This window comes from Microcaecilia unicolor, chromosome 3 (genome assembly GCF_901765095.1).
Source record: "Microcaecilia unicolor chromosome 3, aMicUni1.1, whole genome shotgun sequence".
In the NCBI taxonomy this organism is placed as follows: domain Eukaryota; kingdom Metazoa; phylum Chordata; class Amphibia; order Gymnophiona; family Siphonopidae; genus Microcaecilia; species Microcaecilia unicolor.
This window is the reverse complement of record NC_044033.1, coordinates 266,183,312-266,208,865: the sequence shown is the minus strand read 5'-3', so window position 1 is coordinate 266,208,865 and position 25,554 is coordinate 266,183,312. Positions and strand designations below refer to the sequence as shown.

The window sequence follows — 25,554 nt, the reverse complement described above, 5'->3', positions numbered from 1 at the left end:
GGAAGGCCCCAACGCCAGCAGCCTCTGTTAATTCCTGCGCTGTGCTGCCGAGTCGCTAAAGAAAAGTAAGGAGTGTCACGGGAAAGAGGGGAGTGAGAGGAGGGGAGCGGGCCAGCTGCAGGACTCACCGGGAAGCGGGGGAAGAAAGGTAAAGAGTGAGGGACAAGAGCATAGATGCTATACTGGGGGGGGGGGCACAGAGGAGGGAAAGATCATTGATGCCATACTTAGGGGAGGGCACAGAGGAGGGCAAAATGCCATAGTGGGGGGAGGGCACAGAGGAGGGAGAGATACTATAGTGGGCGAGGGCAAGATGCCATAGTGGGGGGGGGGGGGGGGACAGAGTAGGGAAAGATGCTGTAGCGGGGGGAGGGGGGATCACAGAGGAGGGAAAGATGCCATTCCAGGAGGGGGGGCACAGCACAGAGGACGGAAAGATTCCATATAGGGGTGGCAGGGAGTGGAACGATGCTGACTACAGGGTGCGGGAACAAGGGAAGAGAGGGGATAAGCTGAACATGGGGATAAACAGTGACAGAGAAGAGAAGGGGCAGGCAGGAACTATAAGGATAGGGATGCAGAGGGGCAATGTTGATAGAGGAGGAGAGAGGGACATAGAGGGGGCAGTGCTGAAAGGGGGTAGATAGAGACAAAGAGGGCAATGTTGAAAGGGGGTAGATAGGGACACAGAGGACAATGTTGAAAAGGGGGGTAGGTAGGAGCACAGAGGAGCATGCTGAATGGGGGTAGATAGGCACACAGAGGGGGTCAATGCTGAAAAGGGGTAGATAGAGACACAGGGGGCATGCTGAAGGGGGGTAGAGAGATACACAGAGGGGGCGATACTGAATAACAGGAGGGGAGATAGGGACACAGAGGGGTCACTGCTGAAAGAGAGGTAGATTGGCACACAGAAGGAAATGCTGAAAAAGGGAAAGGGTGATAGGGACATGGGGGCAATGCTGAAAGGGGGTAGCTGGGCACACAGAGGAGGGCAATGCTGAAAAAGGGGAGGTGAGATAGAGACAGAGAGAAGCAATGCTGAAAAGGGTGGGGGTAGAGATAGGGACACAGGAGCAATGCTGAAAAGGTGTAGGGAGATACGGACACTGGGAGGGCAGATGGTGAACATGGGGGAGGATAGGGACAGGAGCACAGCTAGAGATGCTGGAAAAGAAGTGACAGAAGGACATAGAGGAGGTAGGCACCCAGAGGGGCGTTGCTAGAAAAGGGAGGTGATGGGAACACAGAAGGGTGATACTGGAAAAGAGGTGGAAAGGTGACACTGAAAACACAGAAGGGAAGTGCTGGACAGGACAAACAGGGATGCAGAGGGAAGATAGATGGTGGACACAGAGAAGTAACAAAGAAGTGGGTAAAAAACCAGGAATCCCAGAGACTGGATCACAGTGAAGATGAATCAAATTTTATTAAACAGTATATTGACTCGACACAAAGTTGTGTTTCGGCCAAGAGGTCTACATCAGGAGTCTAAATTTCTTTAATTGCACAGCTCAGACGCTTACGCGAGTGATCCGGCTAACGTTTTAGAACAAAGGTCTTTTTTAAGACCATTACAGTACAGACTGCATTTTCCAGCATTTCTAACTCTGGATCATCGTCATTGTTCTCTACTCAAGTATTTAGACTCCTGATGTAGGCCTCTTGGCCGAAACACAACGTTGTATTGAGTCAATATACTGTTTAATAAAATTTGATTCATCTTCACTGTGATCCAGTCTCTGGGACTCCTGGTTTTTTTTACCCACTTCTTTGTTGTTTTGTGATTATCCGTGGGACTTCTCTGAGTTCTCCACGTTTGTGGATTCTCTACTGGACACAGAGAAGTGTCAAATGGACAGAGACCCTGCAAAGACAAGAAAAAACAGAGGAAAGCAGAAGGGAGGCACTGGGACCAAAGTGAATGGGGAAAAAAAATGCTCAGACAACAAAGATAGAAAAAATAATTTTATTTTTATTTTACAATAAAGTAGTGTGGTAGCTGTGTTAATTTTTTGTTTTATTTGTTGTTGTTAATTTGTAATGTAGTGAATGGAATAGGTCAGTTTCTGAAATTTACTTCTGCTATCTTTATAGCAGTACAAGGGAAAAATATTTTTGTTTTTCTGGTGTTGCCCTGCATGCCAGAGTCTGGTTTTGGGGGAGTTTCAGCTGAATTTTTGTCTATTTATTTTATTGATTTATGGTCACTCTTAGGGGTTCTTTTGTTGGACCTAGGGAATTGTGTACTATTTTCAGCAATGCCTTTTTATATGCGCCATGCCTGGTAAAATGGGTGTGGCTACTGTATGAGTACCAGTACCTTTTTTCCTACAAAAAAAGCACTGAAAATAACAATTAAGAAAATTACAGGCCATGCTTTGATGGCATGTACTTTGCTGGTGGGCATGCGCATGGACGGAGTTTGGGTGGAGCGTACATGTACCCACACAAGTTATAGGATACTATAATGTATATGTGTTCATGCAAACATCTAGGCATAGACATTTATACCAGCTACAGGGGCTGGTGTAAGTGCTCATGCATCAATGCACGTTCATTCTCTGCTTTTTGTGCAATTACCCTGATTATATTTGTAAATCATTAAGGGAGGAAGTTATCGACATGGACTACCATTAAGACGGATTATTTTACTGTTTATTGAAAGTATGGGACCAGTGCTAAAGTAGCATGAGTTAGTGGTAAAATAACACATCTTAACAGTAGCTCACGTTAATAGCTTTCGTCCTTAGTGTGAAAGAGTTTCAGTCTTTGGTAACCAGTGCTGATATTCATTCCACCAGTGCCTAAGAGCCAACCTCATCAGTGATGTCACAATGACTTGATTGTCCTCTACTTGGCTCACTTTTATTACATACAGCAGTGATTTTGATTTCTAGAGGTTTCTTTTTTTTTTTTTAATTAAGGAGGAAAGTTATCAACATCTAAACCCTCATCTAAATCCGGTACTCATCTAAACCCTCTTTACCTTCAGCTTACTACCGAATGTATTTCAAACGACTATATCATTACAACACTCTGTAAGCCACATTGAGCCTGCAAAAAGGTGGGATAATGTGGAGTACAAATGCAATAAATAAATAAACATGGGCTACCATTAAGACTGGTTATTTTACTATTACCCCCAGTTATTAATAACTAGGTCTCATTGCATAAAATGGGACTTGTGCTAAAATAACTTGAGTTAGTGGTAAAATAACACATCTTAACGGTAGCTCACTTTGATAACTTCTCCCCTTAGTGCAAAGAGGTTCAGTCTCTTTTATTACATGCAGCAGTGATTTTGATTTCTGGAGACATTTACTTTTTCTTTAATTAAGGTGGAATTTATTGACATGGGCTACCATAAAGACAGGTTATTTTACCACAAGTTGAGCTAGCTTATGCAATAGATCCTGTGCTAAAATAGTATGATTTGTGGGAAAGTGACCCATCTTAATGGTAGCCAATGTTGATAACTTCTCCCCTAAACCTCCACTATATTGCAACTTTTCTCTACCCACGTGCTTCTCTGTTATTGTTAAACATGTTTGATAATAAAGCAAATGTGCCTGTTAGTTTTGACATGCTTATATGATTGGCTGTTCATCTGTCTATGCATATGCACAAAAACAGACACGCTTAATTTGTGCAATACGGCCAGCCTGCAGTTCTCCAAACTTATTTTGATACCATATTCTATCTTTTAGAGAAAGAGACATTACTGGAGACTGGACAGCAAATCCATTTCACTGTTCCAAAATGAATCGGGAGCAAAGTATTATAAGGTAAGTGCAAGTTTAATACACACTTTAAAAACCGATTGGAACTAATTTTGTCCTGTGAAGCAGAGATGATAAAAAGCTCAGTGTGCAATATGGCTCACCATACTGAATGAGATTGAAAACAGTAACATTGCAATAATAGAAATTATGAGGAAATCTAAACCATGCTTACAAATACTACTGAAGAGCTAAACCCAGCTGCAACAAAAGTATCTCTGTGGCTTCATTTTGCTATGGAACGAGAAGATGTACCTCTGTCCCTACATCCCTGTTGCTGCTATTCACCTTTCCTCTAAGCTACCATCCTTCCATTCTTTCCTCTCCTTCTCAGATTGCCAGTTCTGCAGTCCTGCTGTAGTCTTCCCATCTCCTTCCTAGACTTCATCTTCTGCATCCCCTGTGCATGATCCTGGCAAGTCAACACAATTCCACTCCACCTCCTAGTTCTATTGCTTCTTCACCCACTCTTACCACTCCTTACGGTCATTGCTATTGCTTCCCTTCATATTACACCAGTTCTTCACTGCTTTGCAGCATCTTTGAGTATCTTTAGTCTTTGTTCATCCTGTACTAAACACTTTATTCCCAATCATATTTGGCTCTTAGGATTAGGTCAGATTACTCAGCCTGGATCTGGCTCAAATCTTCTGACTTGTTGTAGAACTTGCTGAAGTTGTTCCTGTTCAGGTTTGCAAGTGTGATGCAGTAAGAGCAAATGTGGGCTAATTTTCATTAGAAGTTGCAACTGTGCAGAGAATAATCATTGTGGTGGCAATTTTCAAAAGCCGTTTACTCAGGTAAATGACTGTCCAGGTAATTTTGTCCAAATATTGTCACACTTCCCTAGGTAAAATAATTACAGGGATCAGCAATGCATATACATTTTCTTATAGAAAAGTAGATGTGCTTGGAGCTGGGGTTAGGTGGGGAAGGCTATAATGTACATGGAGTACAAGCAGCCTAATGGTTAGTGCATTGAGCTGAGAACCTGGGAAATTAGATTTGATTCCCACTGCAGCTGCTTGTAACCCTGGGTAAGTCACTTAACCCTCCTTTTTTCCAGGTACAAAAAATTACACAGAGGGACAGTGAAAGTACCTGCATAATAAAAATGTTAACGGCTTTGGTTGTACCACAGAAAGACACTATATTAAATCCATGACCCTTTACTCTTACATAGATTTAAATTTTCAAAACTATATATTTTATTATTTAAAAGGAAAAATGAGGAGTGTGTACAATTACAAGAGCTGTATTTAAAATGTTACACCAGATGTATATACATCCAACATGAGCATACAAAGCAGGGGTAGCTGAGTTGAGTAGCAGTAAAAAGTGCAGTAATGTGAAAGGACTTTTAAACATTGTGTTTGAAATTGTCCTATTATAGGAAAATTAGGGGATGACATGTGGGACCACTTTGGAGTATTGATTGAACATAAGAATAGCCATACTGGGTTGGCCCAGTATCCTCCTCCCAACAGTGGCCAATCCAGGTTGCAAATACCTGGCAGAATCCCAAATAGTAGCAAGATTCCATGCTATCAATCCCAGAGCAGTTAGTGACTTCCTCCATGTCTTTCTCAATAGCAGACAATGAACTTTTCATCCAGGAACTTGTCTAAACCTTTTTTGAACCTAGATATGCTAAGCACTGTAACCACATCCTCTGGCAATGAGTTCCAGAGCTTATATGTTCATTAAGTGAAAAAATATTTCCTCCTATTTGTTTTAAAAGTATTACCATGTAACTTCATTGAGTGTCCCCTAGTCTTTGTACTTTTTGAAAGAGTAAAAAATCGATTCACTTTTACTCGTTCTACACACTCAGGATTTTGTAGACCTCTATCGTATCCCCACTCAGCCGTCTCTTGTACAAGCTGAAGAGTCCTAACCTCCTTAGCCTTTCTTCATATGAGAGGAGTTCCATCCCCTTTATCATTTTGGTCGTCCTTCTTTGAACCTTTTCGAATTCCACAATGAGGCTCAGTTTTGAAACAGAAAAACATCCAAAAAATGGCATAACAGACAGATATACATTTTTATCGCAGAAAAATAAAGCGTATAATCAAACAAAGGAAAAAAACCCCACCCAAGACTGCTTGTCGTTTACAAGAAAATGTTCCTAGAGGGAGTGGGCGTCAATGGTAGGAGAGTGAGTGTTTTGGACAGCTGATATGTGTCTCACGACTGTGTGCTTGTGCAGGGACTGGTGCTAGGCCTTACGAGGTGCAGTAGGTGGAGTTGTGCACAGTGGTGTTTCTAGGGTCAGCGGGTTGCACCTGTGGTGGTGGGACACTTGCATGCCAATCATGGATGCGCTGCATGTCTTTGTGGTGGCTCATACCTAGCTGGAGGTGGATGAGAGTTTGGAAGGAAGTCCCTGGAGGAGATACCCTATCAGAGTGTCTTCAGGCCCTGCATCCACTTATGAACCTCATTGGCTAGGAATGCCTGACTAGGTTCCACTTCGACAGGGCCACCATACTGCACCTCTGTGACCAGCTACAATCTCTGGACTGGCCTGTGACATGTCAGTTCACCTGATGGTCACCGCTTACCTCACCTTTCTGGCCACCGGCAGCTTCAAAGTCAGTGCAGGCCTCATCCAGCCTGCCATCTCCAGCTGCCTTGCCCAGTTCCTCAATGCCTTCTTTACCCACACCTCTTGACTGTATTACCTTCTCCATTACTGCCCATGCATTCCAATTCAACATGTCTCAGTTCTACACCGTAGACTGCTTCCTCTTGGTCATAGATGTCATCGATTTCCCCATGCACATGAGGAGACCTATAGGAATAGAAAATCATTTTACTCTGTGAACATGCAGGTTGTTTATGATGCCCACAGGGAGAGTGTGGATGTGTGTGGCCGCTACCCAGGTTCCACCCACGATGCCTACATCCGCCTTCATTTGGGAATATACCACAGGTTTGACCAAGGGGAGATCGCCGGCAGCTGGGTTCTATGTAAGCAGTACAGGGATTCCCAAACCCCATACTCCCCTGCCCCTCCCCCTCCTGCACACACATCTCTGCCCCTCCCCCTCCTGCACACACATCCCCACCCCTCCTCCTGCACACACACCCCAACCCCCTCCCTCTGCACACAGCCCCCTCACCCCAGTACACACCATCATAGCATATCATTGAGGTGACTTACAGTTCTAGTTCCCCCTCCCCTGTCTCCTCTGGGATCCATCTCCTCCACTCCATTCTTGAACTGCTGCTGATGGCCTGGGCCTAGCAGGAGCCAAGAGTGTGTCAGTTTCATCCCCTGTTGGGCTACCACTGTCCTCATTGCCATCACTCATCCTGCTGCCTCTGCTGCAGCCTGAAAATCAGGCAACCTGATTGGTCGGGTGTCAGATCTGCTGCTGGGCCCAGCACCCAGCAAAGGAGCATGTGCTGGCCCTGAGGAACCTGGCCTCTTGGTTATCCCACTGGCCTGGGGTGCTGTGAGTCCCATCCTTGGATGTTTTTAAGGTGGTTGCAGCTCAGCAGCTGAGGCGGGTGCACTGAAGCTTGGCTGGGCTGTGTGGCCACTGGTGGCACTTGTGGCTGGTTTTGAGGGTGTTGGGGCAGAACTAATGGCATCGCTGGTTCCAGGTGGAGGCTCAGGTGCTTGCTATGTCGGCATTGTGGTTGACAAGGCCACCGTGTAATCCTGGAGATCCTACTGGATTCCTAGAACCTACTGCCAGATATTCTTGGCTGCCTCCTGGCTTTCTTGCTGCATGCTCTTTAGCAGATGGGCGCATTCTTGGTGGGCTGCAACCCCCGCCCTATCATCTGTAGTTTCTGCTTTAGGTAGTCGGCCAGCTGCAGATTCTGTGCCAGCAGTTTGTTGGCCAGCTGCAGCGGTCAGGTCCTCCTATGGGCCCGCTGAGGCTCCTAATTAGCCTCGTCTGCTTCTATTGGGCCATCTGCAAATGCATTTGGGGGGGGGGGGGGTTGCACCACTGATTGCTGTTACTCTTCATCCCCTGCAGGCGAATCCTGGCTGGTGTGCTCTGGATGCTCTTTCTTTCCCTCCTGTGAGGCCTCAGGTGCCATTGATTTACCCTCTTCCTCCTGATGTGGCTGCCCTGGCTGCTGGTTCCAGGCTCGGCATCTGACTCAATTTCCTCGCCTGCGGAACGGAAAGTAGAGGAAATGTATCTGTTGCTCTAGCTAACCTGGCAGTCTGCTGCATTCTTCCTGAACATACCTCTCCATGTGCACTTCTAAAACACAGCTGTTGAGGAGTGGCATAGTCAGGCAACCCAAATTTGTATGCTTCTCCATCCGCCACTGCAGGAGCCAAGGAGTATAGTGCTCTGTGAACCTCAGAGGCCAGGTTTCCACACAGCCAGGTTGGTACAGAAGGAAGGATTGTGAAGGGGTGTAGAGGGCACAAGGAGAGGAACACAGAGGTGTGGAAAGCAGAAATAGAGATAGGTTGGTGATGGGCTGGGGGGGGGGGGGCACCTAAACATGATAGATGCAGGGGTGCTCCACCCGACAAGCTGAGTGGGCCCAACACTAGCGAGTACTCCCTGTGGAAGTGATTGGACATGGCCCCTGATAACCTGCCTTTCAGCATGTACTCTGGTGTTGCCCCCTCCTCCACCTACCTGAGAACCTGTAATATATATGGGAGTGGTATCAATGAGACCCACCCCCCACACACACACACACTGTCCCTGACCCTGTTAAAGGAAGAGAGGGTGACACAGAGAGAACAGCCAGCACAGCTTGGTTTACCAAAACTTACCTGACTCCCCAGCCTGGGCCAAGGTGACCTGCTTCCCAGGCCATGGATGCCCTCCTGGGATAGGAGTCTGTGCACCATGCGCTCCATTGAGGTAAAGTTCACAGTGTCCGCATCTAGCGGGTTGGCCCCAGCCTTGCGCTTCATCAGTCTCTTCAGTTGCCTCCATTTTCTTTTGATGTCCGCTGTAGATCTGTGTGCATGGTAGACCACATTAAGTCTGTCACATATGGTGATCCGTTTATTTTCCTTTGTAAAAGCACATATAGTTTGCCCCTTGGGAGCAAAGAGATTGTGATGGAGTGCCGTGATCTCCTTGACAAGGAGCTCAATCTCACCATCATTGAAATTGCACTTCCTGCGTGATTCCTTCTTTTTGGGTGCCGTCACAATAATTGGATGTGAAAGGTTGCATGTTTTTATAGGGCACTGGAGACATTTCAGCTGCAGCAGCTCAGACATTTGGGAGATGGACAGGTTTAATTTTTATTATGGTACAAGTATGTAAACATTCTTTTTGATTATTGTACACACATGAAAATGTTTTGGGAAGATTGACATTTAAATCCTGCAATATAAACCCTGTGACCCTAAACCTTGCCTTAACATTCCTAAGGGGGAGATGGCTTCTCATCTGCCTGGAATCTTCCACACATAAGTACATAAGTAAATAAGTATTGCCACACTGGGACAGACCAAAGGTCCATCAAGCCCAGCATTCTGTTTCCAACAGTGGCCAATTCAGGTACCTACTACTACTACTTAACACTTCTAAAGCGCTATTAGGGTTACGCAGCGCTGTACAGTTTAACAAAGAAGGACAATCCCTGCTCAAAGGAGCTTACCTGGCAAGATCCCAGAAATAAGCAGTGGATTTTCCCAAATCATTTTAATAATGGTCTATGGACTTTTCCTTTAGGAAGCTGTCCAGACCTTTTTAAAACCCTGCTAAGCTAATCGCCTTTACCACATTCTCTGGCAACGAATCCTGGAGTTTAATTACACATTGAGTGAAGAAAGATTATCTCCAATTCGTATTAAATTTACTACTTTGTAGCTTCATCACGTGCCCCCTAGTCCTAGTATTTTTGGAAAGAGTAAACAAACGATTTACATCTACCCATTCCACTCCACTCATTATTTTATAGACCTCTATCATATCTCCCCTCAGCCGTCTTTTTTCCAAGCTGAAGAGCCCTAGCCACATTAGCCTTTCCTCACAAGGAAGTTGTCCCATTCCCTTTATCATTTTCGTCACCCTTCTCTGTACCTTTTCTAATTCCACTATATATTTTTCGAGATGCAGTGACCAGAATTGAACACAATATTCGAGGTGTGGTCGTACCATGGAGCGATACAAAGGCATTATAACGTCCTCACTTTTGTTTTCCATTCCTTTCCTAATAATACCTAACATTCTATTAGCTTTCTTAGCTGCCTCAGCACACAGCAGAGGGTTTCAACGTATCATCAACGTCGATGCCTAGATCCCTTTCTTGGTCGGTGACTCTTAACGTGGAACCTTGCATTATGTAGCTATAGTTCGGGTTCCTCTTTCCCACATGCATCACTTTGCATTTGCTCACATTAAACGTCAACTGTCATTTAGACGCCCGGTCTCATAAGGTCCTCTTGTAATTTTTCACAATCCTCTTGCGATTTAACAATTTTGAATAACTTTGTGTCCTCAGCAAATTTAATTACCTCACTAGTTACTCCCATCTCTAGATCATGTATAAATATGTTAAAAAGCAGCGGTCCCAGCACAGACCCCTGGGGATCTCCACTATTACCCTTCTCCATTGAGAATACAGACCATTTAACCCTACTCTCTGTTTTCTATCCTTTAACTAGTTTGTAATCTACACTACCTCCTATCCCATGACTCTCCAATTTCTTCTGGAGTCTTTCATGAGGTACTTTGTCAAATCCAGATACACAATATCAACCGCTCACCTTTATCCACATGTTTGTTCACCTCTTCAAAGAAATGTAATAGATTGGTGAGGCAAGATTTCCCTTCACTAAATCCATGTTGGCTTTGTCTCATTAATCCATTCTTTTGAATATGCTCTGTAATTTTGTTCTTTATAATAGTCTCTACCATTTTGCCCGGCACTGACGTCAGGTTCTATAATTTCCCAGATCCCCTATGGGAGCCTTTTTTAAATATCGGCATTACATTGGCCACCCTCCAATCTTCCGGTACCACACTCGATTTTAAAGATAAATTACATGTTACGGGGTGGGGGGACATCTATGGTTAAAATAGTAAAGTTTGAGAAAGGCTGTATAATCATCTTATACTGTTGGGATGAAAATAGTTGTTAGCACTGGAATGAATGAGATTGTGTAATCAATGGGAGATCTCAACACAAGGATTAAAGTAATGAGAGGGAGAGTTGGGCGGGAAAGATAAAAAAAAATGGTTGATGTACTCAGCATCTCATTCGTACTCAGATGGATGTTAACTATGTTTTGATATGTTAAATGCGATGATTGTTTGTTTTGTTAAATCCTCAATAAAAATTGTTGAAAAAAAAAAAAATTACATGTTACTAACAATAGTTCCGCAAGTTCATTTTTCAATTCTATCAGTACTCTGGGATGAATACCATCCGGTCCAGGAGATTTGCTACTCTTCAATTTGTCAAATTGCCCTATTACATCCTCTAGGTTTATAGAGATTTCATTCAGTTTCTCCGACTTGTCAGCTTTGAATACCATTTCTTGCACCGAAATCTCTCCCAAATCTTCCTCGGTGAAGACCGAAGTAAGAATTCATTTAATCTCTCCGCTATGGCTTTGTCTTCCCTGATTGCCCCTTTTACCCCTCGGTCATCTAGCGGTCCAACCAATTCTTTTGCCAGCTTCTTGCTTTCAATATACCTAAAAAAACGTTTACTATGCGTTTTTGCCTCCAACGCAATCTTTTTTTCAAAGTCCCTCTTTGCCTTTCTTATCAGCGCTTTGCATTTGACTTGACATTTCTTATACTATTTCTTATTATTTTCAGTCAGTTCCTTTCCATTTTCTGAAGGATTTTCTTTTAGCTCTAATAGCTTCCTTCACTTCGCTTTTTAACCATGCCAGCTGTCGTTTGGTCTTCCTCCCTCCTTTTTTAATACACGGAATATATTTGGCTTGGGCTTCCAGGATGGTGTTTTTGAACAGCATCCATGCCTGATGTAAAATTTTGAGCCTTGCAGCTGCTCCTCTAAGTTTTTTTTTTCACCATTCTTCTCATTTTATCATAGTCTCCATTTTGAAAGTTAAACGCTAACGTATTAGATTTCCTGTGTATACTTACTCCAAAGCTAATATCAAATCTGATCATATTATGATCACTGCTATCAAGTGGCCCCATCACCATTATTTCCTGCACCAGATCATGCGCTGCACCTGGTAAAGCGACTCATTTGCTCTCCATTCTGTCTCTGCAGCATCAGGCAGCTTAATCCTGGAAATCATGAGCCTTCTCTAGTACCCTTTGGCCACAGTCTGCAAGTAAGGAGAGATCTCTGATCCTACCCTCCCCCTTTTCCTACAGAGCAGACATGAAACCTAGTCTGCCTTTTGTACCTGCTAACAAAGGACTCCTTGCTTTTTGCAGGATCTGACTGCAGGACAGGATAGAGCTCAGGCACTGGTCAGCAGGAACACAAGAGACAGCAGTTGACTGTGATACCAACTGTTTTCATGCTCTTTACCTATGTATTGGTTTAAAACTGATGCTATAGAACTGTGAATGTCATTTATAGCTGGCTGCCTGACCTGCAGGGCGGGGGTGGAGGGTGCCCTGGAAATGGGGCATGCGATGAAACTACAGTGTACTAAATTTAAAACAGTTCGGAGAAAATGTTTCTTCACCCAACGCATAATTAATCTCTGGAATTCGTTGCCGGAGAATGTGGTGGAGGCGGTTAGCTTGGCAGAGTTTAAAAAGGGGTTAGACAGTTTCCTAAAGGACAATTCCATAAACCGCTACTAAATGGACTTGGGAAAAATCCATAATTCTAGGAATAACATGTATAGAATGTTTGTACGTTTGGGAAGCTTGCCAGGTGCCCTTGGCCTGGATTGGCTGCTGGGCTCGATGGACCCTTGGTCTTTTCCCAGTGTGGCATTACTTATGTACCTTACTAGTACCATCAGACCATAAAATAGGTTATGGAGTCTCTTATGGGACATCCCATTCCAAGCCCACCAACCTTTAGGTCACTATAACTCAATCCAGGGGCGTAGCTACTGGTGGGCCTGGATGGGCCCAGGCCCACCCAGTTTAGCCTCAGGCCCGCCCGCCCACCCAGAAGCAGATCCTTACCCACTCCCACCCCTGCCGCCGCAGCGTTTCATTTAATGCTGTCGACGCTGCTGTTGCACAGTCTCCCACCCCCGCGGCGGCGCTTATACTTCGCTATGGCGCTGACAGCAACGCTACAGATGTGGCACCGACGTCCGATGTGCTCCAGGGCCTTCCCTCTGCCGAGCTGATGTAACTTCCTGTTTATAGAGGCGGGACACGGAAGGCCCCGGAGCAGGACGTCAGTGCCGTATCTGTAGCGTTGCTGTCAGCGCCATAGCGAAGTATAAGCGCCGCCGCGGGGGTGGGAGACTGTGCAACAGCAGCGCCTACAGCATTAAATGAAGCACTGCGGCAGGGGTGGGAGAGGGTGAGGAGGAAGTCAGTGGGGTACTGGCCCAGTGAGGGGAGGGGCCTGAAGGGAACAGAAGGGTGCTGGACTTGCCGGGAGGGGGGGAGGGTTAGGGAAGGGAGAGAGGTTTTGGATTTGCAGAGGGGAGGTTGGAGGGAAGGGGAGAGGTTTTGGATTTGCAGAGGGGAGGTTGGAGGGAAGGGGAGAGGTTTTGGATTTGCAGAGGGGAGGTTGGAAGGAAGGGAAGAGGTTTTGGATTTGCAGAGGGGAGGTTGGATGGAAGGGGAGAGGTTTTGGATTTGCAGAGGGGAGGTTGGAAGGAAGGGGAGAGGTTGCAGGAGAAAGAGCCAGATGCATAAGGGGAAGGAAAGAGGAAGAGAAGCTGGTTGGGGGGTGGGATCAGAGAGGAGAGGGACACATTGGTGTGGAGGAGGGAGAAAGGGGACATAGGGAAGTATACAGATACAGAAGGGAGATGATGGGCATTAGGTGGGAGCATGGGGACAGGGACACAAATGTGAAATGCTGTATGGGGATGGCACATGGGCACAGAGGAGTAATGCCTGACAAGGGGGAGGGGGGAACGGGGATATGGAATAGAGATAAAATGTTGGAGAGGAGGGTATGTGGACACGGGGGGGGGGGGGGGGGGGAGAGATACCAGACAAGGGGGAGAATAGGAATACAGAAGGGATATGCTGGGCATGGGGTGCATAGGTGCACAGAGGAATGATGATGGATGAGGGGATATGAACACAGGGGAGATACTGGACAAGGAAATATAGGAAAACAGAGATGGGAGATGGATGATGGACATGAAGAGAGAAGAAATGTCAAATAGGAGACACTGGCAAGTGAGTTAAGAGAAGACAGAGGGAAGCAGAAACCAGAGACTGGGACCAATATGATTTGAGAAAAAATGACCAGACAACAAAAAGGTATAAAAAATATTTTATTTTCAATGTTGTGAATATAATATGTTGGATTTGGAATGTACAGTGGGGGAAATAAGTATTTGATCCCTTGCTGATTTTGTAAGTTTGCCCACTGACAAAGACATGAGCAGCCCATAATTGAAGGGTAGGTTATTGGTAACAGTGAGAGATAGCACATCACAAATTAAATCCGGAAAATCACATTGTGGAAAGTATATGAATTTATTTGCATTCTGCAGAGGGAAATAAGTATTTAATCCCTCTGGCAAACAAGACCTAATACTTGGTGGCAAAACCCTTGTTGGCAAGCACAGCGGTCAGACGTCTTCTGTAGTTGATGATGAGGTTTGCACACATGTCAGGAGGAATTTTGGTCCACTCCTCTTTGCAGATCATCTCTAAATCATTAAGAGTTCTGGGCTGTCGCTTGGCAACTCGCAGCTTCAGCTCCCTCCATAAGTTTTCAATGGGATTAAGGTCTGGTGACTGGCTAGGCCACTCCATGACCCTAATGTGCTTCTTCCTGAGCCACTCCTTTGTTGCCTTGGCTGTATGTTTTGGGTCATTGTCGTGCTGGAAGACCCAGCCACGACCCATTTTTAAGGCCCTGGCGGAGGGAAGGAGATTGTCACTCAGAATTGTACGGTACATGGCCCCATCCATTCTCCCATTAATGCGGTGAAGTAGTCCTGTGCCCTTAGCAGAGAAACACCCCCAAAACATAACATTTCCACCTCCATGCTTGACAGTGGGGACGGTGTTCTTTGGGTCATAGGCAGCATTTCTCTTCCTCCAAACACGGCGAGTTGAGTTCATGCCAAAGAGCTCAATTTTTGTCTCATCTGACCACAGCACCTTCTCCCAATCACTCTCGGCATCATCCAGGTGTTCACTGGCAAACTTCAGACGGGCCGTCACATGTGCCTTCCGGAGCAGGGGGACCTTGCGGGCACTGCAGGATTGCAATTCGTTATGTCGTAATGTGTTACCAATGGTTTTCGTGGTGACAGTGGTCCCAGCTGCCTTGAGATCATTGACAAGTTCCCCCCTTGTAGTTGTAGGCTGATTTCTAACCTTCCTCATGATCAAGGATACCCCACGAGGTGAGATTTTGCGTGGAGCCCCAGATCTTTGTCGATTGACAGTCATTTTGTACTTCTTCCATTTTCTTACTATGGCACCAACAGTTGTCTCCTTCTCGCCCAGCGTCTTACTGATGGTTTTGTAGCCCATTCCAGCCTTGTGCAGGTGTATGATCTTGTCCCTGACATCCTTAGACAGCTCCTTGCTCTTGGCCATTTTGTAGAGGTTAGAGTCTGACTGATTCACTGAGTCTGTGGACAGGTGTCTTTCATACAGGTGACCATTGCCGACAGCTGTCTGTCATGCAGGTAACGAGTTGATTTGGAGCATCTACCTGGTCTGTAGGGGCCAGATCTCTTACTGGTTGGTGGGGGATCAAATACTTATTTCCCTCTGCAGAATGCAAATAAATTCATATACTTTCCACAATGTGATTTTCCGGATTTAATTTGTGATGTGCTATCTCTCACTGTTACCAATAACCTACCCTTCAATTATGGGCTGCTCATGTCTTTGTCAGTGGGCAAACTTACAAAATCAGCAAGGGATCAAATACTTATTTCCCCCACTGTACATCTTGCCAAAGTTGCCTTCAGCCACTGAAGCCTGCACTGCAACCTTCATTGAAGTTATGGGGAGTGGGGTAGGGACAGAGCATGGGTGCATCAGGTTGCTGTTTTTTCTCTTTCAAAAAAGTTGGCAACTCTAGTGCCCACCCATCCAACCTGTTGGCCCACCCAAAAATTGCCTTCTGGCTACGCCACTGACTCAATCATTTACTCCCTGCTATTTGTGTGCATGTACATTTACACTTAAGCAATTTTATTAATATCAAAACTTATTTCAAACCAGGGATTTAAAAATACCCCCCATATAAGTGAACAGAACAACAATAAAAAAAAACAAAGCACGTAGCTTTAAAATGTTTTTTTTCTGGTGGCCGCTGTCACTAGAACACTTTGTATCCTCAATTTGTTTGTATTCCTATTGTTTAGTGGCAGTCCTGCACATCTCCATTTGTTGGTGTCACCTAATTTTGGGCTACCTGAGGCACAGCATGGTGGTTTGGGGTTTGGGCTGGGATCTTTGCGGGGGGACATGTGTGTCCCCCACAGGCCCTTCTTTTACTACAGGATCCATTAGATCCCTGTTCTTTAGTGCAGCTCTCTGGTAGAGCACTTGACATCCAGGGGCAGCTGCTGTGATTGTGGACACGGAGGGCCCTTTGGACAATTCTCTCCCCTTCTGGAACCCCTCCCCCCCCCAGTTGTGCAGTCTCCCATGGTTTGCGTAATAGTGATGACACTGTAGCACCTGTTCAGCCTTGCATATCAGGATATGTATTTCTCAACATTTAAATATAACTGTAATAGCTATGGTATATTCAGAACTATCTAACAATATCTGCTTGTTTATTCATATATTATGTTTTATCATTATTTTGTTGCCTAACATCTTTCTGTAACACTAAATGTCTATTTTCTAATATATTTCCATCACTCATGATGTATTGCAAGCCACATTGAGCCTGCAAATAGGTGGGAAAATGTGGAATACAAATGCAATAAATAAATGGTGATAGTCCGTTGCCCTCATTGAGGGTGGGGCCGCTCCTCATGGAGCCTCTGGAGCTGGGCTACAGTCTGCCTCAGTATTTGTCTTTGTGCTGCCAGCTCCTGCAGCAAGTCTCTGTATATGGCTGAGATTTGCTGCAGGAGCTGGAGTTGAGGGTCAACTTGAGTGGAGCCACCAGCAGGCATGCCAGATGTTACAGTGCAGCCTGGATTAGTTGTGCCTTCTAGCATAGGTGGTGGTGGTGGAGCTCTTCCTGTCCCTCTTCTTCCCCCTTCAGTGGAGCATGTCTCTCTAGGGGTCCTCCCTCTCCCCAATCTCCACAGATTGTGTGGGGTGTGGCATGTTGCAGTACCCAAGGTCCATCACCACCCATGCTCTCTCGGGTGCGCGCTGGTCCTGGGCTGGCTCCGATGGTTGGGTGGGATGGTCCTCTGCAGGCTGTTCATCAGCTGGAGGATGCCCTGTGTGTGTAAAAGGTTTGCAACTGAGATCAACACATCCTACATGGGGAGAGTTGCTGGACATGGATTTCTCCTTTTGACCTACAAGTGCATCCACTCCGCAGCTCCTCAGTATCTCTTCGCTCTCATCTCTCCCTACACGCCTCCCCGTGAACTCCGTTCGCTGGGTAAATGTCTCCTGTCGTCCCCCTTCTCCCCCACTGCTAACTCCCGGCTCCGTTCCTTCTATCTCGCTGCTCCCTATGCCTGGAATAGACTCCCTGAGCTGGTACATCAGGCTCAGTCTCTGGCTGTCTTCAAGTCTAGGCTTAAAGCCCACCTCTTTGCTACTGCTTTCGACTCCTAACCATGACTCTCTTACTCAACACCCTCACTTATCACCACTAACACTGCAATTTCCCCACCCCTAGCTGTCTGTTCGTCTGTCCAATTTAGATTGTAAGCTCTGTTGAGCAGGGACTGTCTTTTCATGTTCATTTGTACAGCGCTGCGTAAATCTAGTAGCGCTATAGAAATGTTTAATAGTAGTAGTAGTAGTATATGGCTTGCCTAGTGGGGCAGGGACAGGGACAACTGGTAATAGTTGTTGCTACCTGGGGGACATGTCTAAGGTGGAGTGGAGAATTGGGCTAATGATTTGTGCAGCATATTTTGATTCTGGGGAACTGGGTTCGATTCCTGCTGCTGCCTGACAGCAGTGGGTTGAGAGCCTGGGGAACCAGATTCAGTTCCCTCTGAGCTCCGTCTGACCCTGTGCAAGTCACTTAGCTCTTCATTGTACAATATATAACTTAGATTGTGAGCCCATTAGGGACAGTACCTGTAATAGAAATTGTAAACTGCACAGTCGCCTCAGGGATAATTTGCGGTGTAGCACCAATGAGATGATATAGCAAGGAATCCTGGAGGCAGTGATATCAGGTGAGAGGGTGGTCTGGCTGTGGGCATGCAAAATGGGTTCTAGGCCTGCTTGAGGGCCCTGGGTGAGAGCAGGCACTAGGTGGCACTGCGCTGTTGCACAGATGGGGCCATTATTTCTGTTTTTGTCAGGGATGTGGATGTGTGTGTTCCCAAGCCTGTGTGTCCTACAGCTGGTTGGGAGATGGCAGAGGACCATTTCGTAGCCACCGATTCTTCTGGCCACCTCTGCTGAGACCCCAGGAGAAAGGCAGTTTCCAGATGTCAAGGTGGGAAACCTAGGTTTGGGGGCATCTGTCTGTGGGGTACTGATACTAGCTGTTTTAAGGCTTTCTCTGAAGGTGAGGGCTGCACATCATGGCCATACTTTGGGGGTGCTCGGGGGGGGAAGGAGTGTACACATAGGTGGGAGTTTCCATAGGGAGGGGTTGTGGGCCCACTATGATGTGGAGATTTCAGGAGCTCCCAGCTTGGACACGGAGCAATGTCTCGCAGGACAGCATACCGACCTTTGGAACAGGCAATGGTATGTCCGATGAGTGGGGGCTAGTGAGCATGAGAGAACATCCATTTGGGGGGTAACTGATGCTGTGATGACCCTCTATGGTCAGTGTACTGTCCTCATTGAACACTCCTTTGTCAGATACAGGTTTGGTGTAGGGTTTATTTCTTTGTTCCCTGAATGCAGGGGACATGGGTTTGATTCGCACTGTGGGTGTTTGGGGTTACTGCTTTATTTCCTTTGTCATAGCAGCTTTAATGTGCTAGGTAGGTGTGTGACATGATTGGTACTTTTGCATTGGTCGCTGGAGGATGTTGACCAAAGGCTTCCCCCCTCCCCCTTCCTTTCCATGCCATCTCATAAGTTGGGGGTTGGCTGCAACTCATTCTAATAGATATCGGGGTTGTGGGCACACTGTAAAGAGGGTAGCTGCATGCTTGAGCCTTGATTGAGGACAGAAGGTGTTATAGGGGTGCTATGCTGTGGTACATAGGTCAGACCCTGAGGCACACCCACATGCACCGGATTAGGGCATGGTCTTCAGAATACTGCCGCCAGACTCGTATTTGGAAAAATTAAATATGAAAGCGCAAAACCCTTAAGAGAGAAACTTCACTGGCTCCCACTTAAGGAAGGCATTGCATTCAAGATCTGCACGATTGTACACAAAATCATTCACGCAGGCGCCCCAACCTACATGCTAAACCTTGTGGACCTACCTCCCAGAAACGCCACAAGATCATCTCGCAAATTTCTCAACCTGCATTTCCCCAGCATCCTCTTTGTATTTTTGGCCACCACTGCACAATGGCAGAAGATTTCAGCATGTTGTCTACTTTGACACTTAGATCTTTTTCTTGGGTGCTGACTCCTAAGGTGGACCCTAGCATCAGGTAACTATGATTAGGAATATTCTTGCCAATGTGCAACGCTTTACATTTGTCCACATTAAATTTCATCTGCAATTTGAATGCCAGGTCTTACTGCAATTTTCACAGTCCTCTGTGTCTTAACAACTTTGAATAGTTTTGTGTCATTTGCAAATTTAATCAACTCACTTGTCATTCTGATTTTCCGGATCTTTTATAAATATATTAAATAGCAGCAGTCCTAGTACAGATCCCTGTGACACTCCACTATTCACCCTCCTCCTCTGAGTTTTATATTAACCAGTTCCTAGGCCACAACAGAACATTGCCTCCTATCCCATGACTTTTTAATTGTCTCAGGAGTTTCTCATGATGGACTTTATCAAAAGCGTTCTGAAAATCTAGATACACTACATCAGCTGGCTCACCTTTATCCATATTCATACCTTCAAAGAAATGAAGAAAATTAGTGAGGCAAGACTTTCCTCGACTGAGTCCATGCTGACTCTGTCCCATTAAATAATGTTTGTCTGTTTGCTCAGTAATTTTATTCTTTATAATAGTTTCCACTATTTTGCCTGGCACTGAAGTCAGGCTTACCGGTCTGTAATTTCCCGGATCACCCCTGGAACTCTTTTTAAAAATCAGTGTTACATTTGTCACCCTTCAATGTTCAGGTACTACGGACAATTTTAATAACAGATTACAGATCACTAACAACAGATCAGCAATTTCATGTTTGAGTTCTTTCAGTACCCTAGGGTGCATATCATCCAGTTCAGGTGATTTTAATACTCTTTAATTTGTCGATTTGGCTCAGTGCATCTTCCAGGTTCATCGAGATTTCTTTCAGTTCCTCTGCATTGTCGCCCTTGAAAACCATTTCTTGTACAGGTAGCTCTCTTACATCTTCTTCAGTAAAAGACTAAAGCAAAAAATTCATTCATGTTCTCTGCTATGGCCTTGTCCTCTCTCAGTGCCACTTTTGCTCTCTGATGATCTAATTGTCCCACAGATTCCCTCACAGACTTTCTGCTTCTAATGTACCTGAAAAAGTTATTACTATGAGTTTTTGCTTCTGTGGCAAGCAGTGGCGTCGCGAAGGCAGCTGACACCCGGGGCAGGTCGCCGCTGCGCACCCTCCCCCCTCCGGAGCGCAACCCCCCCCCCCCCCCGAGAACATACCTGGAAGGCGGTGAGGGGCGGGCAGGAGAGCCAATCCGCCGAGTGCACGCCGCTGGGGGGTGTCAGCGCCTCGCTGGTTCCCTGCTGTCTCTGCCCAGGAACAGGAAGTAACCTGTTCCGGGGCAGAGAGAGCAAGGAATCAGCGAGGCGCTGACACCCCCCAGCGGCGTGCACCCGGGGCGGACCGCCCCCCCCCCCCTTCCTACGCCACTGGTGGCAAGTGTCTCTTCATATTCTCTTTTAGTCTTCTTTATCAGTGCTTTGTATCTAACTTGCTAGTACTTACGTTGCATCTTATTTCCTTCATTTGAGTTCCTTTTTCCATTTTTTGAAAGATGTTCTGTTGGCTCTGATATCCTCTTTCGCTTCACCTTTTAACCATGCTGGTTGTCGTTTGCTCCACCTTTATTAACATGTGGAATGCATCTGATCTGGGCTTTCAAGATGGTGTTTTTAAACAATGTCCATGGCAGATTTAAAGTCCTAACCGTTGCAGCTATCCTTTTAGCTTCTTTTTAACAAGTTTTCTCACTTTATCATAGTCGCCCTTTCAAAAATGAAGTGCTTCTAACAGTAGATTTCCTTAGTGACTTCACTCCAGATATTAGCTCAAATTTAATCATGTTATGATCACCATTACTTCTCATACTAAGCCCTGCATTCCACTAAGAACTAGATCTAAAATAGCTCCCCCCTCTTGTTGGTTCCAGAGCCAGTTGTTCTAAGAAGCAGTCATTTATTACATCTACAGATTTTACCTAGATGTAATAAATGACAAAGATGGTCAGAAAACCAAATGTGTGTCTCATGGATATGGGAGAGGAGCTCACCTTGGTCTCAGGCACTTATTTTGCTAGTACAAAAAATACCTTTTTGATTGCAAACAGATCCATTTTGATATGATAGATTCTTGATTAACTACCAGATCTTATGCTGTGGACAAATCAGATGCACGTTTTGCTTCAAGTGAGATAAGTGTGTAAAATGCCGTGAAAGTCGCAAAATATGGGACTGAAGATATGGGAACCATTCTGGGGGTTGTTATCGATCAGGGTGTGGAGTATGTTGTTGAATAATTTGGACTTATAAGCTAAAGTTGGGGAAAGAGTGGATTGGGGGCAGGGGAAGGGAGAACGAAAAAACAAAAAATTGTAGTGAGTAAAAGTTCTTCCCAAATGATGTGAGAGATGGCAACATGATTGAGGAACCTTTGTTAATGCATTTGAATAAAGAAAGTTTAAACATAAAGGGGTCGATTTATTAAAAGTGAGTTAACTGGCCAGGAGCTTCCAGTTGGGGTTAACCATTTGTTTTCAGTGGCTCTTAATCTGTTAGTGCCACTGAAAATGATCTGTTAGTGCTTAAAGCAAAACCGGGTATTTTGGGAGCATTCCGGGGTTGGAGTTGGCACTTGGCCAGTTAAGTGCCAATATTGAACACTTAACTAGTCAAGGTCACTGCATAAATAGGACCACATAAAAGTCAGTTCTATCTTTATGCAGTGCCCCCATAGCTAGTTAAGTGCTGAATATCGCAGTTAACCAACTATGTTGTAGCTGCCTCTAGAAACCTGGAAGTTCAGTGCCGAAGCCTGGACATGGCCCGGCATTGAATTTCTGCCACTGGCTGAGTACATAAGTACATAAGTAATGCCATACTGGGAAAAGACCAAGGGTCCATCGAGCCCAGCATCCTGTCCACGACAGCGGCCAATCCATAAGTATCGACCCTAAAAAGAAAAACATACCTACAGAAATAGCAGATATTTCTTCCATAGGCAATTTTCAAAATGTAACTATGCTGATAATTTCCTTTTGAGAACTGGTGCAAAAACTACAGGTAAAAGTACCCACAGACTTTGCAGCTATGCAGGCAGCTTTGAGAATTTTCCCCTGTACTATCTGCTAGTCTAACGCATATGCAGATAGCTTTGTACAACCTTCTTTTATTCATTGAGAGTTAGTTAGGCCTCAGAGACAGCAACCAGATTTGCTTTTTTTTTTTCTATAGTTCATTGAGGGCCCAGTGCTCAAAACTTCGGCGCTGTGCAGAACAGTGCCAGAAAAATAGCGCTGGGACAGCACAGCAATGCAACTTCCTAATTTTCAGCGCTAATGGTATGCAAATATATGCGTGCTATTAGCGTTGAGCATTAGAGTGTTAAGGGGAGGATTGTGCCTGGGGCATACACACAAGAGCTGTGCTGTTAGCAAAGCTCTTGTTCATCTCAGTCCGGGGAGCAGAAGAGCTCTGCATGGATACCATTGATCCTCCGGTGTTGGGGAAAGGGAAGAAGTGCTCTGGCAATGGTTTTACACAGCAGCCTGGGCATCAGATCACTGCCTTCTCGGGAATTAGGAAGTGCCAGGGACGGAGGCACCGGATAAAATGCGCTAGAGCAGCATGCATGACAAAAGTCACCATACTACAACCCTGCCCCCATGCTACCTGAATGGGCCAAACATCCAATCCAAGAGGAGGCCCCCGTTCCCAACCGTCCAATCCTAGCAGCCGTCCATGTCCCTCAAATCCAGAATTCTGTAGTGAGGAATAGGAATTTCATGACCAGAGGCCCTAATACCAGCTTCTAGCTGGCGTAGAGTTTACGGCGGTAAAGGCACCTTTGTTTAGCACACTGTTCTGTGAGCATAGGAGAGGACTAGGAAATGACCTCATCAGCATCCTTTTGACTACATTAGCATGCTCATCACGCTATTCTTTGGTGAGCTTGTTAGTTCCCGCTCTCTGAGCCTCTGAACATTCTGATTTAATAAATGCGGGGGCTTGTCCAGTACTAGAGGCCTCTAGCACTCTTGTTTACTTCTGAGCATCTGGACCTGAATGAATTTACTATCTCGTGATTTTTTTTGCCTCAATGAAAGCTTGCAGATTCAACTTTTTGTTTTTTCTTTTTAAGGAACAGCAGGGCATGATTTAGGCATAGGCAAACTAGGCACTCGCCTGGTGTGTTCTCGTATGTCCTAAGTGAATGGCTCCCCAGGCAGTTTTATATTCTGGTAAATCAGCTGTTGGCATAAAGAGTGAGGGGTGGGGCGAGAAGACTTGAGGCACCACAGCTCACAGATGTCTGTGTATTCTCTCCACCCTTTGTGCATTGTTCTCCATTTGGCAGGAGGAGTCGATGAGCGAGGCTTCCTTCCAGCTGCATCCTCTTCTGCTAGTTTTCATCTGCAGACAGAGCCACACAGGACCCAGTTGTGGAATTTTTAAAATGCATTTATATTGTGAGGGGGGGGCTGCTAAAGTGTTAATCCTGCTCTGAGGAAGAACATTACTGAATTACTAGTAGGTTTACAACAATGAAGAGGAAATGAAGGGAAAGAGGAGAAAAGGCTTGATGGATATATTTTTGAGAGGTGTTCTCATAAATAGGTGGAAATTAAATATTGTTAAAGGTTCAGTTAAAAATGAAAACATTTTAATATGTTGCTTGAGTTTTAGTATTAGAGTACGAAAATAATTAGTATGGAGTAAATTCTCAGAAGGTCACCACTAAGCATGAATTCTATAATGGTTGTTGTGTGTTCAATTGCCATTATAGAATTCTAGCGTAAGTCTGTATTAACGCGCCTAACTTTAGATGCAAGCACTTACACCACCTCAGTGGCTGGCGTAAATGCTTGTGCCTAAGCATAGGCAGTTAGATATGTAAATGCTAGTATTCAAAAGCACACAAGTGTAACTGCCTGACACGCCCCCCGACATAAGTCCACATCCCCCATGAAGTTGCACACACTAGAATATAAACACACAACTTACAGACTAGTGACTAAGGGCAGTTACAGTTGTAACTGCTAATTGGTGCAATTAATGCTGATTAAAGCCAGTTATAGCTAATTAGCTGTTAAGGCCAATTAACAACCATTTATTGAATTAAGTTACACACAAGTGACCATATTCTATAATTTGTGTGTGCAAATTTGCGTGCTAGTTGGAAATTTGACCATGCAAGTTTATAGAATTAGGGGAGGTATGTACTTTCCTAGATGCATTCACCAGTTTTCATTTCTTAATATTTTTTTCCTAGGAAATTCCACTGTCCGAAATCTTACAAGTGGTATTGGCTTCTGACTTTACAAATTTGGCACAAGGAAGTAACCCACATTGTTTTGAAATCATCACTGATGCCATGAAATATTATGTTGGTGAGAACAACGGAAGCAGCTACCAGAATCCTGCACTCGCTGCCACAGGAGTTGGATTTGATGTTGCTCAAGGCTGGGAAAAGGCCATTCGGCAGGCTCTGATGCCGGTTACTCCTCAAGCCAGTATCTGTACTTCAGCAGGACAAGGAAAAGACCACAGTAAGTAGACATACTGTATGAATTGCAAACAGCCAAGCACAGAAAATAACAATTATGTCTATGCAGAACTAATTAAGCTTGCTTTCCATAAGGTATACACACATGTGTGGATTTTAAAATATTACCCCTATCAGAACCCCTGAAAATTTAGCATGGGTAGTACACTAAATAAAAAGGGGGGCAATAATCAGCTGGCAGCGGTCAGCATTTCTTTAAATGCGGGCTGCAGTCAGCTAAATTAGACTTGAATATTCAATTCCAGCTCCTATCTGAGTATCAGCACTGCGTTTACAGCTGATATTCAGCCGTGGTACCCAGATAGCTACCTGATTAACTTAGGGCAGCAATTGCTCAGCATCCCTACACCCCTTCACGGAACTCTGTTCATCGGGTAAGTCTGTCTTATCTGTACCTTCTCCACTGCCAATTCCAGACTACATTCCTTTTTTTTTTTTTCTTCACCCATATGCCTGGAATAGATTTTGAGTTGGTACATCAAGCTCTGTCT

General features: G+C 45.2%; 1 protein-coding gene across 4 annotated transcripts in view; it reads left to right on the top strand.

Moving 5' to 3' along the window:
- Positions 1 to 25,554, top strand: part of PRKD3 (protein kinase D3) — a 243,652-nt gene that overhangs the window by 108,813 nt on the left and 109,285 nt on the right. For all 4 annotated transcript variants that reach the window (XM_030198066.1, XM_030198067.1, XM_030198064.1 and 1 more), the window contains exons 10-11: positions 3,711 to 3,788; positions 24,770 to 25,046. In XM_030198066.1, coding sequence (XP_030053926.1) covers positions 3,711 to 3,788; positions 24,770 to 25,046 — 355 coding nt within the window. The remainder of the gene's footprint in view (positions 1 to 3,710; positions 3,789 to 24,769; positions 25,047 to 25,554) is intronic.